This window comes from Neurospora tetraspora (genome assembly GCF_033439725.1).
Source record: "Neurospora tetraspora strain CBS 560.94 chromosome Unknown B0H65scaffold_1, whole genome shotgun sequence".
NCBI lineage: Eukaryota > Fungi > Ascomycota > Sordariomycetes > Sordariales > Sordariaceae > Neurospora > Neurospora tetraspora.
In genome coordinates this window covers 8,206,846-8,219,439 of record NW_026944383.1, presented here as the reverse complement: position 1 = coordinate 8,219,439, position 12,594 = coordinate 8,206,846, and the positions used below count along the sequence as shown (strand labels likewise).

The window sequence follows — 12,594 nt, the reverse complement described above, 5'->3', positions numbered from 1 at the left end:
TACCTTCTAAACACTATTCGCCGACATACGTGCATGTACCTCAACACCACGGCCAGGAATCTCAGTCAAGTGAGCTCACCTTGGACAAGCTCTGCTCTTCCTGCGGGACGTGCTTTCTCTTGAAAACGGCGGACGGCCCCGTCCCCTCCTTTGCATGTGACGGCATGATGAGGTACATCTACCTTTCGGTTTGGATCTCCAGTCGACTGATCTCACCAGTTTGCCTTACGGATCTTGGTTTGGAAGAGAGAGTGGAAGACGGAGAACTCCTTGGCCTTGCTGCCCATAGCTCTCACTGCATGGTGCATAAGGTACTCCCCTCAAGCACACTCGAGCATCTGTGATACGCAAAAAGGTATAAACCTCCGGCAACCCCGCCCTCTTCATCCGCTTGTGGTCCTATGCTACTCCTCCTTTACATCTAACGATTCTTCTTCTCACTGTTGCTATTGAAACTTCATTTGAACTCTACTTGGAAGTTCACTTCATCTACACTACACTTACACAAGTGACAAGTCCACAACAATATACAACTACACAGCTCAAGTCAAGTCAACACTATTCAAGACTTGACTTCACACAACTCGCCAACAACAACAAACAACCACCCTCATCGTAACCACAACAACACCTTTCCCAACGCATAACAACGCCACCCCCCTCTTCCCCCACCCTCACCCCCATCGATCCACCACAATGGACGACACAAACACCACCACCGGCACCAACACCAACGTCGGTCCCCTCCCACCCACCACCGCCCCTCGCAACCCTCCCTCCTCCGACACCGCCCCTCCCGCCTCTGAGTCGACCCGCACCCCCGTCGCCCCCGTCTCCGGCGGCGCCCGCACCTCCACCGCCGCCGCTCCCGCCTCCGAGTCTACCGGCAAGACGGGCACTGATCCGGCCCAGTCTATGTCAAAGATGGGCACCGGAGCAAGGGATACGAGCGATAGCAAGCTGATTGACGACAGCACCAAGCTCTTTCCCTCGGTCGGCGGGACCATGAGTAGTGGTGAAGGAGAGGCACAGAACATGTTTAGGAGTGAGAGGAGCGCGAGTACTAGTTCGACTAGTAGCACTGTCAGTGGGAGTGATCGGTTGATGGGGTCGGCGAGCACGGTTACTGAGTTTCCGCATGCTAGACGGGTATGTTTTTTTTTTTTTTTGTGTGTTTAGTTTGGTGCTCAAGTGAAAAGTGAAAAGGGGTGGTTGTGGTTGGCGGTAAAGGGGGAAGGATGGACCGCATTGGATTGGATGGACATGTGCTAACAGCTGCTGGAAAACAAAACACAGGCATCCCACCATGGACTCTTCGAGGGCTTGATTGACCAGAAGAGAAGGAACGACCCGGCTAGTGTTGCGAGACGGCAGAGTTTGAGTGAGCAGAGGCCGTCGGGTGGTGGGTTCATTGCTAAGATGTGGGATAAGTATGTTCAACTCTCCCTATAACTTTCCCCTGTTATCCTTTGTTTACTACTTTGTTGATGCTAACTCGTTGGTGATTGTGACTATAGCTGGGTACGCGGCGCCCCCCCTGACATCTAAACGACTTGCATCTTTCCGTCTCGCCAGCATGTCTTTTTGTTATCAAAACTAAGAAATATCAATATGGTGGATATCAAATTGTATGAAACAACTCATCGGAAGATATTGGATACAGTCGCAATTGTATAAGGGCAGGCACGATGGAGGGGATGGATGTAATTGGCATTAATGATTGGGAATGAAGGCTTGAACGGATGTGCGGTGGTTGCAAGTTGTTACTTACCAGTCTTTTCACACATCTCTTTTGTCACTCTGTTTGCCATTTCAGGAGTATGGATGGTGGTTAATTATGACATGTTTCAATTATGGTCTTTTTCGTGTTTATAACGATGTAACGACTAATAGCAGTAAATACATGCTAAAAGATTGTATATGGCACCACTTCAACTTCATTGCTCGATTTGTGTGTGGTTAACCAAACCAATTGACCTACATGTTCCCTTGTGACTCGGGGAGCTAGGAAATATACGGATGCCTCTAGACTTGGGAGGTTATATATATGTCTTCGGACCGGCGCTGACAGAAATGAAGTCCCATATGAAGAAGGCTCAAGATATCATGATGGATATGGGAGCATGTTGGTAAGATACCTACCGACCACCACAAATCCCTTCCATCATGGATCCTTGACAGGACAATCAATGTCGAAGCACCGATAAAAACAGATGACAGGACAATAGACACGAGAGGTAGTGCATGAAAACTCGCTTCCAAACCCCGTTTCACTCTTTCCCACCTTGGAAGTCCTTCCCAACCTAACCTTTGCACATCACCACTCGCACCTTCCCCTAGTTCAATCATAACTAAACAAAAAAGTCAAAAAGACATACAACACCAGGTTATTCACCGGTCGTCACCGATCCGACTACTGATCTGGCGGTCACCGGCTTATCTAAGGGAGAGCGGACGGGATCCCGAGTTTTTGCCCTGGTGCCTATGGTCGTATGTGATTGTTGCTAGTACAGTTGGAGACCCGGGAATGTGAAAGTGAGAGTGGTGTGCGGGTTTATATATCTTTATCCAGGTAACTATGGGTATGTTGAACGTGGAGTAGGAGAAGGTTTTTGGCTTGTTTCTTGAATAGATGGAGCGAAATGTTTGGAGTTTTTGAGTTTGGACAATCGATGAAACCAAAGACGCTTGTCTACGGCGAAAATGAACACAATTTGTTTGGCCACGGAAAGGGAAAAAGGTTAGGTAGCGTCCAAGATTTGCCTCGAGACGTTATGGATACCCTCGGATGCTGCGATTAGGATATGAGAAAGATAGAAAGGTGAAGACTCATTTCTACTCGACAGATGGATGGTCTGCATTGACTCTGTCTAGGCAAACCGCCGGAGGAATGAGGCACTGGTGTTTCACCACCACCAAGATCGAGGACTTCACGAGGTCATCGGCACAACTAGGACACTCGGTCGCAGCTGATGGCATTCCAACTTTGGGCAATTGAACAAGCCCTCATCACATCGAGAGATCCTTTTTGTAACGAAAAATAAGCTGCGACACTTACATTAGCACCTTCCCTCACCCATCGTTGGAGATATGTGCCGGAGGTTGCCGGAGGACACCGGAGGGAGAGGCCTAAGACATGGCCGTCACCTCCATTCCTAACCACAACCCACCACCAAGTTTTTTTTGCTGGCACACACAGAAACGCATGCCTTCTCCTACCACAAACCATGTTCATCACAATCTCCCACCACGAGGCATGGGATTCCAGTTGCCGTGTCGTGGCATAGCAGCGACAACCAAGCGGTGGCCGGGAAGTTGACATCCGGTCAACGGCAAAACATAGAAGATGGCGGCAACAACAACAATAACAACAATAACAACATAAGAAACTCACCTATAAGTATCCCCAGATCTGACCAGACTGAGAGCTAATTCTTTTCCTTCCTCACCAGCCTTCATCTCCTCCACCGGTCTGCATCATCAGGACTTCACTTTCTCTTCGCATTAAACAAAACAAAACACAACACACTCTTTACAACAGAGCCACATTCACTCACTACCACATTTCACTTCACTCCTTATTCAAGATGAAGTCCATCGCCCTCACCACCGCCCTCTCCCTCGCCATGGCCGGCTCCACCCTCGCCGTGCCCATGATGCAAACGTCCCAAGGCCACGCAGTCGCTCACATCGACGCCGAAGCGCTCAAGAACAACCTGGAGATGGCCAAGGCCAACACCATGGCAGAGGCCAACACCCACATGAACAACAAGCGCCAAACCCAACCCTCCACCGCCCCCCCCACAATCTCTCCCCGCCGGCTCCATCCCCTCGGTCACGCTGACCGATCTCGACCGCGTCGTTTCCAGCGTTGGCGTCATCGTCAAGAACGCGCAGGACGACCTCAAGAAGATCGACATCAAGGACCCCCAGGGCGTTGTCGGCATTCTGCAGCAGCTGCTCGGTAACGTCACGCAGACGGTGCAGCAGGGGACTCGCCGCATCAAGGCGAACCAGAAGGCCATTCTGCCAACCGGGTGGGGCGTTGCTGGCGGTGCTCTTCCCCTTGGTGCACTTGGTGGACTTGGTGGTCTTCCTGTTGATCTCGGCGGACTCACCGGTGGTCTCCCTCTCGGCGGACTTGGTGGACTGGGCCCTTTGATGGGCGTTACTAACGGTCTCGCTGGCTTGACCGGTGTCACCGGGTTGACCAGCAGCTTGTTGAACACTGTTACTGGTCTGCTTGGTAACCTTTTGCAGCTCGGTGGTGGTGCTACCGGCAGCGGCACCACTGGTACCGGTTCCCCTATTGGTGGCTTGGACCTGGGCTCTCTGACGAACTTGGCCAACCTCAGCGCCCTCCTCCAGCTCGGCGGCGGCCTGACCGGTGGTGCCGCCGGTGGTCTGCCGCTTGGTAGCCTGCCGCTTGGCGACTTGAGCAACCTCACTGGTGTCTTGAGCCCGGATCTCCTGAACCAGCTGCTTGGTGGCGTTACTGGCGGCCTTACTGGCGGCCTTACTGGCGGCCTTACTGGCGGCCTTACTGGCGGCGCTACTGGCGGCCTTACTGGCGGCCTTACTGGCGGCCTTACTGGCGGCGCTACTGGCGGCGCTGCTGGCTCGCCGTTGAGCGTCGTCGAGTCGTTGGTGTCGGCTGTGATGGATCTGGTTAACTCTCTTCTCCCCGGTGCTCTTGGTGTGACTGCTGGCCTCACTGGGGGTCTCGGTGCCACTGCTGCTGCTCAGTAGAGGAGGGGTCTGAGAACTTCTCTTGAAGGCAAGGCTTTGTTGTCGACCCGCGGGTTGAGATGAGCCGGGAGTTGCATGTGGTGGTCCTTGGTACTTTCGCTGCCTCTCTGCTGGGGATGTTGGTCGCATTGGAGGAGAAAATGTTTTTGTCTTTTTTCCTTTCTCTAATCTGGCAATAAGTTTTGTTTTTGTCGATGCTTCTGTGGAGGAGATGGTGTCGTACTGGTGCCCGGAAAGGGAGAAGTGTAATGACTGTTTGAGAGTGTGCGTGTTAGTTTTGCTTTGAACAGAAAATATCAGGGGTTTTGCTCTTGCCTTTTTTGACCCATTTCGTGATATGTTGTAATGTGATCTCGTTGGCTGAGGCTTATTCAGTCAAATAACAAACCATCTGATGTGTCAGGTTAGTGTCTCCCTCCAGTGCGGGTATATAGCCCGCCACACCATCATCTCCTCCCACATCGACCCAGGATCCCAACAACAATAAACACATACGACCATAGGCACCAGGGCAAAAACTCGGGATCCCGTCCGCTCTCCCCTAGATAAGCCGGTGACCGCCAGCCTAGTAATCGGATCGGTGACGACTGGTGAATAAGCTGGTGTTGTATGTCTTTTTGCTCTTTCCTTTTCTTTCCTCCTTTTTTGTTTGGCATTCGGTTAGGAAGGTAAGGACGTTGAGTATAACGGACTAGGAAAGAACTACCTTTACTTGCATCCCACTTGGGATAATCAAGCACAGAACTTGAACGAAGTGTTCCGGTATGTCGGCAGTTACGGTTTTGCCCTTCACAGACAGCGAGCAGTATCCATCCGTACAACTAGCCTGATCGTTAATAAGCCCACCCATTTCACATCGACATCCAGTGCTGGAAAGTCACGGTCCTCGAAGGAAGCGACGTAATTGAAAAGGTCATGTTCTATCTGTTCTCTTTATATGTGTTCCTCGAAACTGAGATGTACCGAGAACGACACCGCTCTACATATCAGTATTCTATGACTGACCTCTCAAAAAAAACCGCTGCTCTTGCTTTGACTTCACTGAACCATCATATAACTCCTCGGCGAAACTTCCGAGGACAGTCACCTCACGAGCCAGATCGCAAACGACTCCCTTGAACTGTGCATATGTAGTCCTCACCGTTAGACGCAAACAAACTCATGAAGAAAACTCACCAGCAAATCCGGATACCAACGCAAAAGCAACCAGCATGGCCCTAAATGGTTGTCGAAGCAAGTGAAAATGGTCGGTCGATGAAAATCTAGAAGTAGAGACAACCCTGTCAGCAGTTCCGACAACCTATCGGGGCGTGTACACGTCTGTGAGATGTCGGGAAGGCGAACGGGTAGCTGCATATGTTTGACGATGAGGCTGGTGAGTTGGCGGGATGAAAATGACAAACATAGGACGATGGGACGAGTGAAAGAAAGGAAAGCTATGAGTTAGAAATGGTCAAGCAGAGCACACTAGGAAGGTGAGTGTTCAGGAGATAAAAAGTAAACAGCATCATTATGAAGGCTAGTGCAAAGACGACAAATGAATATGCTAGTGACCGATGGCCACAAACCATGTTCCGGGAAGATTCCATTGTTCATGAGTGAGACCAAAACGCGGGTAGAATTAAAACTGCAAATTACCGTTTTTGTTTCAAGTCGCTGTATCTCCCAGGTTCACACACACACTTAATCCCAAAACCAAAGACGACGAACTATCCGCTTAACGCCACGTTCCCAGCACCCGGTATTTTATAAAATCGATTTAAGAGTCCTAAGAAACGAAATTCCGAGGTGAATTCTATTGGGTGAATTAGGCTATCGTCCGAGATCGATCCTACGACCGGTGCTTTTCGCTTTCTGTTGAAGTGAGAATATCTGATTAGTGTTTGGGTTGTTGAGAGTCACGGCTGTTGTTCTGAAGCTCACCCAGACGCTGGTAGAGTAGGTAGAGCGCCATGCGGTTGCACTCCTCTGTACCGGTGATAGTAACAAGTCGTTCATTGCTATTATCCTGTGGCTCATTAATCTTGATCACACTGCCAGAGATCTGTCTGATCTCGTTGATCTTCTGTCCACCCTTGCCAATAATGGCACCGACCATGTCGTTGGGGATGTAGATCTGCTGAGTGAGGGCAGCGCCGGCAACAGGGGCGCCGTGAGGGCCAGCAGCATGGGGAGCCGGGCCGGCGTGACCGACATGGGGCGCAACGTGAGGGGCGGCGGCACCGTAACCACCGGCGGCGTGGGCACCGTAGTGCATCGGGACGGCAGGGTTGGGCTGGGCCGGATGAGGTGCACCATAAGGCGCAGGGTACTGGCTGGGCGGCATGCCGTGGTGGGACCTGGGGTCGGGGCGGTTGCGCTGGTAGTAATCGCGGTTGCCAAAGTTGCCGCCAGCGGGCTGAGGAACGTAGGGGACGACCTGCAGTCCACCGGGAACAGAAGCAGCGGGGCCTCCGCTACGGGTGGCATAAGCCGAGGCGGCGGGACCACCGAAGCGCTCGTTGAGCTGCTCGAGAAGAGTGCTACCAACGTAGTAAGTAGCAATGTGAACAGCATCGGCAACGCCCATAACGACCAATGACCGTTCAGTGGAAAGGGGCAGGCAGGAGTCGGAAGCATTGAGACGAGCTCCGGAAGCCTCCTGGATCTCCTTGATGCGCGCACCGCCCTTACCAATGATGGAGCCGATCAAGACGTGGGGAATCAAAAGACGCAGGGGATAGGTCTTGGAGTGGGTGTTGGAAGGCTCAGCAAGAGGCTCATTGTTCAGCGTACGAATAATCAAACCGAATGCCTAAGATTGTTAGCCAGTGAACTGCCGAGGGGAACAGAGGGACGACATACCTTTGCGACCGCATCAACAACACCACTGACAGTGAGAATACGTTCAACGGCGCCCTTCTGGTAATCGCTGACGGTGCACTTGGCGTTGGACATCTCTCTGATCTTGGAAACATTCTCGCCGCCCTTTCCAATGATGGTAGCGGCTTCCGGGCTGGAAATAACGGATCTAACATGGATCCAAGCAGTCTCGTCGTGAGGTTGAGCAGAGACTGGGGGTTGAGCGCGGCTGCGGGGGCCGTGGTCCTTGGCTGCCTTGCTCTCGGGGGCATCAGGGACAACTGTGTCGCCCTGGGCATCCTGAGCCTCGGACTTGTCTCCCTTCACCTTGGTGCCGTTGGACTCGGGGGCGGGGGTGGGAGTAGCGGAGCCGGCAGTCTCGTCGGCGTTGTGGCTGTCTTGGGGAGCGGGAGCCTCAACCTCCTCTTGGGCGTCCTTAACGACCTTGTCGAGAGCGAGCCTCTTGGCCTCGGGCTGGTCGTTGCGAGAGGGCGAAGAGGACTCCTCCAGGGGCCGCTTAGCGGACTGGGTGGGCTGTGGCGAGGCGGACATGGTTGCGAGCTAGAAGTCAGGTAATAATCACGTCTCGATGAAGTCGTGGTCGCGCGAGATGAATATTCTTGTTTGAATTATCGAACTTGTTTTATCTACACCTTGGGGGTTTTCGAAGGAAAACGTGCTGGTGTAGTGGAGGTGCGGTTGAAGGGGTCGGGACTGCGCTCTGAGGATCGATGGGATGACGGAGACCGGTGCTGGTGCTGGTGCTCGTAGTATGGGAGGAAGGAGGCCTATCGCTGGATTGCTTGATTTGCAGTGTTGGTGATGCCTTGTCCGGGGAGTGGTGGTGATGTTATGCGGCAAGGGCGAACGCAAAAGAGTAGGTAGTAGAGGTTGAGCAAGGAAGAAGGTGAGTGAGGTAGTAGAGTAGGTAGTGTTTTGTTTGGTACGGAAGAGAGAGAAGCACTTCTGGTATCTCAAACCTTCTTTCGCTTGTCAAGCACTGGAGACTAAACACGCCTATTCGGGGGTATCCGAGATCCGGCTGCAGCTACCGATAGCAAATCGTGGATTTGACCCCCGGTTGTAAGGTTTCGATCCGGGTGGTGGTTGAGGAGGGACCGGGACCTGTGATGGGGGCAGATGGAGGAGTGCGGTGGGCGGTCGGCTTCTTGGACGACGTGGTGATGCTGCGCGTGGTCGTCTTCAAGAAAAGTGATGGGATGGCTCAAGTCAACAAGATGAAGGAAGAGAAGAAGAGGAGACGACGACGACGACGAGGGGTGTGGTCGAGGAAAGAAAGGGTTGCCAGGTGGTGAGTGGCTGTTGGGGGAGAAAGTGGAAGTGGAAGTGGAATGTCTCGAAAGAGGTTTGGAATTGTGGCGACCACAGGCACAGACCACAGGCCAACTCACAGCCTCAGGTGACGGCCCGGTGCAGATCTGACGGAGCTGGCATGGTCAACTGTCAGCTGCCGATCTGTTTGCCGCCAACTGTGTGCACCCCATTGCCACCTGCGCAGCCGCCCTGCCGGCCTTGGAGAGAAGCTGCCCTGGAGCTGGCAGGCTGGCAGCGAGTTGGTGCATCCCCTGAACGGCGCAGCCCAGCATGCAACCCCAGCTCCCTCCAATGCCCAACGCCCAGTTGCCAAGGCATGATCCGACCTGTGCCTGCTGTGAGGTTATCTCAAACAGTGGGTCCAGGCCATCAACAACGCCCGAGAGAAACTGCGATCCGATCTGGATTTCAGCACTTCCCGCTTCACAGTTCATCACGTTCACGCATCAATGCCTGCTGCCTGCAACACCATTGCTGTTGTAATACAGTAACACGGCGTTACGGCGTAACAATACCATCGAGACACATCCGACGAGAGAAACAACCAGTGACCATCACGTTGTTGTTGTGGTTGTTGTTGTCGTGTTGGTTTCATCCCAGTCAGGTTATCGTCTTGAACGCCGACGACGAAAACAAACGGGCGCGTATTCAAGCGGGCAAATTTACAGGTGCAGGCGTTGGTGAGAGCTTCGTGGTTGGCTGTTGACTAAAATCCTCATCGGGATTCGTATACGGGAAGCCGTGTTTTGAGCTTCATCATCCCGGCTGCTGGACATAGCCGGGTGGAAACACACATTCCATGAACGTGGCACTAAACGTCGTACACCAATAAACCGATACCTGCTTGCAAGTGCAACACTTCTCACTCTTACATTCACTCTCACTCCACGCTGTGATACCGTGCCCCCAATTCCACACTTGCCACCCCCTGAGTCAAAACAACACCATGGAAGGCATCATCGAAGGATCCACAACCACAGGCACAACCGGCAGTGGTGGTCGCGTCAAGGACCCCGTGCATGAAGCGAACTTGGAGCGAACAATTCGCGAACTCAAGCGAATGACGGCAGAAGCCGAGGCGACTTTGAACGAGGTGAGAGCCCCATGTCCGTCCATGTCAACAAACCCCCCTTTTCATTCACTCGCCTACCCACCTCACCCACACGCCTCACTCACTAACCACCACTTCACAGCTAAAAACAAGCATCACCCAAAATGGAGCACCACCACCCCCCCTCAGCCCCCTATCCTCCATGCACCTCCTAACCCGCGCCTACACTTCCCTCTCCGAGTCCGACCCTACGCCCCTCCTCCCCTTCCCAGACTCCGTCCTCCCGGCCTTACTCGCTCTCCGCAAAACCAGCCAAACCATCACCCAAACCACCGCCCACCTCTCCTCTTCCTCCTCCCTTCTCGACCAGCAAAAGCGGCATCTCGAAGACTTGAAAACCGAAGTCCGCGAGCAGAATGAGCTCCAGCAGGCCTTACAGGCGCGTGTAGAGGCGCTGAGAAAGGGAATGGAAGCGAGGAAGGAGATGACGCCCGAAGAGCTAGCGAAAGAGGAACTGGAAAAGATGCAAGGGGAAAGGAAACAGTACGACGAGGAGACGAAGAAGCTCGTCAGAGAGCTGAACTGGTTCATTGAGGAGTACCTTGGCCCGTTGCTGGCGGCGGAGGAGATGGGCGGGCCGGTGGTGGGGGACATGATGGATTTGGAAGTGGAAGATCTGGAGGCGGGGTTTAATGCGAAGGGGAAGTTGAAGAAGGCTAGGGCGAAGAAGACGGATGAAGAAGAGGGGGACGGAGGAAGGCAGAGGAGGATCGATGACATTTGGGGAAGTGTGGACAACCAGCAAGACGGGAGGCAAGGGAAAAGAAAGAGGGAGGAGAGGGATGAAGCGAGCGCGGCGGGTGCGGAGATGAGGAGTTTGATTGAGAAGTTGCTGAATAAGAGCATGGATGCCGGAGGGGATAGCTCGGCGGCATATGTGAGGATTGAGAGGGAGACGGCGGCGGCGAGGTTTTTGGTCAGGAGTAAGTTGGCTGTTTTTCACCCGAGGGATGCTACGAGGTTGAGGTTGGTGGACTTTGGGAGGGAGTTGGATGATTAGGGTATTCACCCCGGTCAGTGGGAAAAAACACGGTCACGCTCGCTCATGGAGGATGTCTTGATGTCTTGAAAGCCGCTGAGATCAGGAGCAGGCAGTCCAACATCCTCAAAAGCGGTGTTGGAGGGCCAATATAGCATCACCTTCATCCCCTTCCCTCTCCAGCCATTCTCCCGGCAGGCAACGCACTGGCCAAGAGATTTGGACCCCTGAAATCAATTAACGCGTCCGACGCGTCCAACGCGCTTACAGCTCTGTTTGAGCTTTTGCTTTTGCTTTTGCGCCCGCCTCCCCACCATTGAAACAGCTGCGTTTCCTCCCTCCCTCGCGCAGCAAATCAATGTTTGTTGTCCGTCGTCTTTTCTCTCGTTCTTCTCTTTCAATTGTCCCCAAAATACCCACATTCAAACACTTCACAACCACAACACCAATGACAGCCGGCACCACCACCGAACCTACCTCCCCTCCCGCCAAGCGCATCAAGACCTCCTCCGCCACCGATTCCTCCTCCCAAACCACCACCGCCGAAACCACCACCGCCGCCACCATGACCGCCTCCGACGTGCAAACCACCCCCGCCGTGACCAAGCTCGACCAGGCCCCTCCCCTCCTCATCAAGAAGCTATCCGACAAAGCCCGTCTGCCCACTCGCGGCTCCGCCTTCGCTGCTGGCTACGACATCTACGCTTCCAAGGAGACTACGATCCCTGCGCGCGGGAAGGGAGTGGTGGACACGGATATTAGCATGGCTGTTCCCGCTGGGACTTGTAAGTCATTTCATTTATTTCTCTCTCTCTCTCTCTCTACCTCCTTTTCTTTCTTTCTTTATTTTCTTTAGTTTTGTTCCCTTTGGATAGCGATCAGATCAGATTTACCTTACCTTACCTCCGGTGGCCACTCCGTGGAGGCCCTCCGGGGGTGTCCTCGCTCCGCTCGTTTCTTCTACCCAAGGATGGTGCTAACAAGTAGAGTGACATAAACAGACGGCCGCATAGCCCCCCGCTCCGGCCTAGCAGCCAAGTCCTTCATCGACGTCGGCGCGGGCGTGATCGACGCCGACTACCGCGGGCAGGTCAAGGTTCTCCTGTTCAACCACTCGGACGTGGACTTTGCAGTCAAGGAGGGCGATCGCGTGGCGCAGCTGGTTCTGGAGAGGATTTATACACCCGAGGTTGTCGAGGTGGAACAGCTGGAGGAGAGCGTGAGAGGTGCGGGCGGGTTTGGGAGTACCGGTGTCAGTGTTGGGGAGGTTAAGAACTAAACATGGTTTAAAAATGGGAAAGGAATAAACAATTGAAGATTGTTGAACTGGGATGGGACTTCAAGGTTGCGCACAAGAAAATTTGGAAGGCGTTGGTTGGGGTTAGAGGGTAAAAATGAATGTGGTATGTATGGTATATTGGTCCGGGACGGGATTTAGGATCATAAATGGAGAGATGAAGTTTCAGCTCCATCCAGCGCATTGAGCTCGAGGGACCCAAGACACCCGTCGTTCGTTGTCTTCCTTGATATATATAAGTGTGGTGTGATATATACTCTTAGCTTCGGGGTGTTCGTACCC

The 12,594-nt window shown here is 53.2% G+C and overlaps 5 protein-coding genes across 5 annotated transcripts; 4 read left to right on the top strand and 1 right to left on the bottom strand.

Annotated features, from left to right (window-relative positions):
- The first annotated feature begins 509 nt into the window (after window positions 1–509).
- On the top strand, window positions 510–1,723 carry B0H65DRAFT_71508 (putative conidiation-specific expression protein). Its single transcript, XM_062831317.1, has 4 exons — window positions 510–1,149; window positions 1,297–1,430; window positions 1,518–1,576; window positions 1,641–1,723. Exons 1-3 carry the CDS (start codon window positions 697–699, stop codon window positions 1,546–1,548), a joined length of 618 nt encoding a protein of 205 aa, XP_062687603.1. The 5' UTR covers window positions 510–696; the 3' UTR covers window positions 1,549–1,576; window positions 1,641–1,723.
- A 1,864-nt stretch (window positions 1,724–3,587) lies between these two features.
- B0H65DRAFT_536711 (uncharacterized protein) lies at window positions 3,588–5,063 on the top strand (the record flags this gene model as incomplete). The annotated part of the gene is made up of 2 exons (XM_062829054.1): window positions 3,588–3,664; window positions 3,774–5,063. The coding sequence occupies 2 exons, from the start codon at window positions 3,588–3,590 to the stop codon at window positions 4,747–4,749; spliced, it is 1,053 nt and encodes a 350-aa protein (XP_062687602.1). The 3' UTR covers window positions 4,750–5,063.
- Window positions 5,064–6,365: 1,302 nt separating this feature from the next.
- B0H65DRAFT_565588 (uncharacterized protein) lies at window positions 6,366–8,142 on the bottom strand (the record flags this gene model as incomplete). Its single annotated transcript, XM_062830289.1, has 2 exons — window positions 6,366–7,543; window positions 7,594–8,142. The coding sequence occupies 2 exons, from the start codon at window positions 8,140–8,142 to the stop codon at window positions 6,626–6,628; spliced, it is 1,467 nt and encodes a 488-aa protein (XP_062687601.1). The 3' UTR covers window positions 6,366–6,625.
- Window positions 8,143–9,751: 1,609 nt separating this feature from the next.
- On the top strand, window positions 9,752–11,205 carry B0H65DRAFT_71319 (uncharacterized protein). Its single transcript, XM_062831314.1, has 2 exons — window positions 9,752–10,018; window positions 10,119–11,205. The coding sequence occupies exons 1-2, from the start codon at window positions 9,872–9,874 to the stop codon at window positions 11,034–11,036; spliced, it is 1,065 nt and encodes a 354-aa protein (XP_062687600.1). The 5' UTR covers window positions 9,752–9,871; the 3' UTR covers window positions 11,037–11,205.
- Window positions 11,206–12,538, top strand: B0H65DRAFT_71320 (dUTPase-like protein). The gene is made up of 2 exons (XM_062831315.1): window positions 11,206–11,800; window positions 12,017–12,538. Exons 1-2 carry the CDS (start codon window positions 11,374–11,376, stop codon window positions 12,292–12,294), a joined length of 705 nt encoding a protein of 234 aa, XP_062687599.1. The 5' UTR covers window positions 11,206–11,373; the 3' UTR covers window positions 12,295–12,538.
- Window positions 12,539–12,594: the final 56 nt, after the last annotated feature.

Coding starts and splice junctions, on each gene's coding strand:
- B0H65DRAFT_71508 (XM_062831317.1), top strand. CDS start 697: ATGGACGACACAAACACCACCACCGGCACCAACACCAACGTCGGTCCC. Junction 1,150..1,296: donor AGTTTCCGCATGCTAGACGG/GTATGTTTTTTT, acceptor AACAAAACACAG/GCATCCCACCATGGACTCTT. Junction 1,431..1,517: donor ATTGCTAAGATGTGGGATAA/GTATGTTCAACT, acceptor TTGTGACTATAG/CTGGGTACGCGGCGCCCCCC.
- B0H65DRAFT_71319 (XM_062831314.1), top strand. CDS start 9,872: ATGGAAGGCATCATCGAAGGATCCACAACCACAGGCACAACCGGCAGT. Junction 10,019..10,118: donor CCGAGGCGACTTTGAACGAG/GTGAGAGCCCCA, acceptor ACCACTTCACAG/CTAAAAACAAGCATCACCCA.
- B0H65DRAFT_71320 (XM_062831315.1), top strand. CDS start 11,374: ATGTTTGTTGTCCGTCGTCTTTTCTCTCGTTCTTCTCTTTCAATTGTC. Junction 11,801..12,016: donor GGCTGTTCCCGCTGGGACTT/GTAAGTCATTTC, acceptor TGACATAAACAG/ACGGCCGCATAGCCCCCCGC.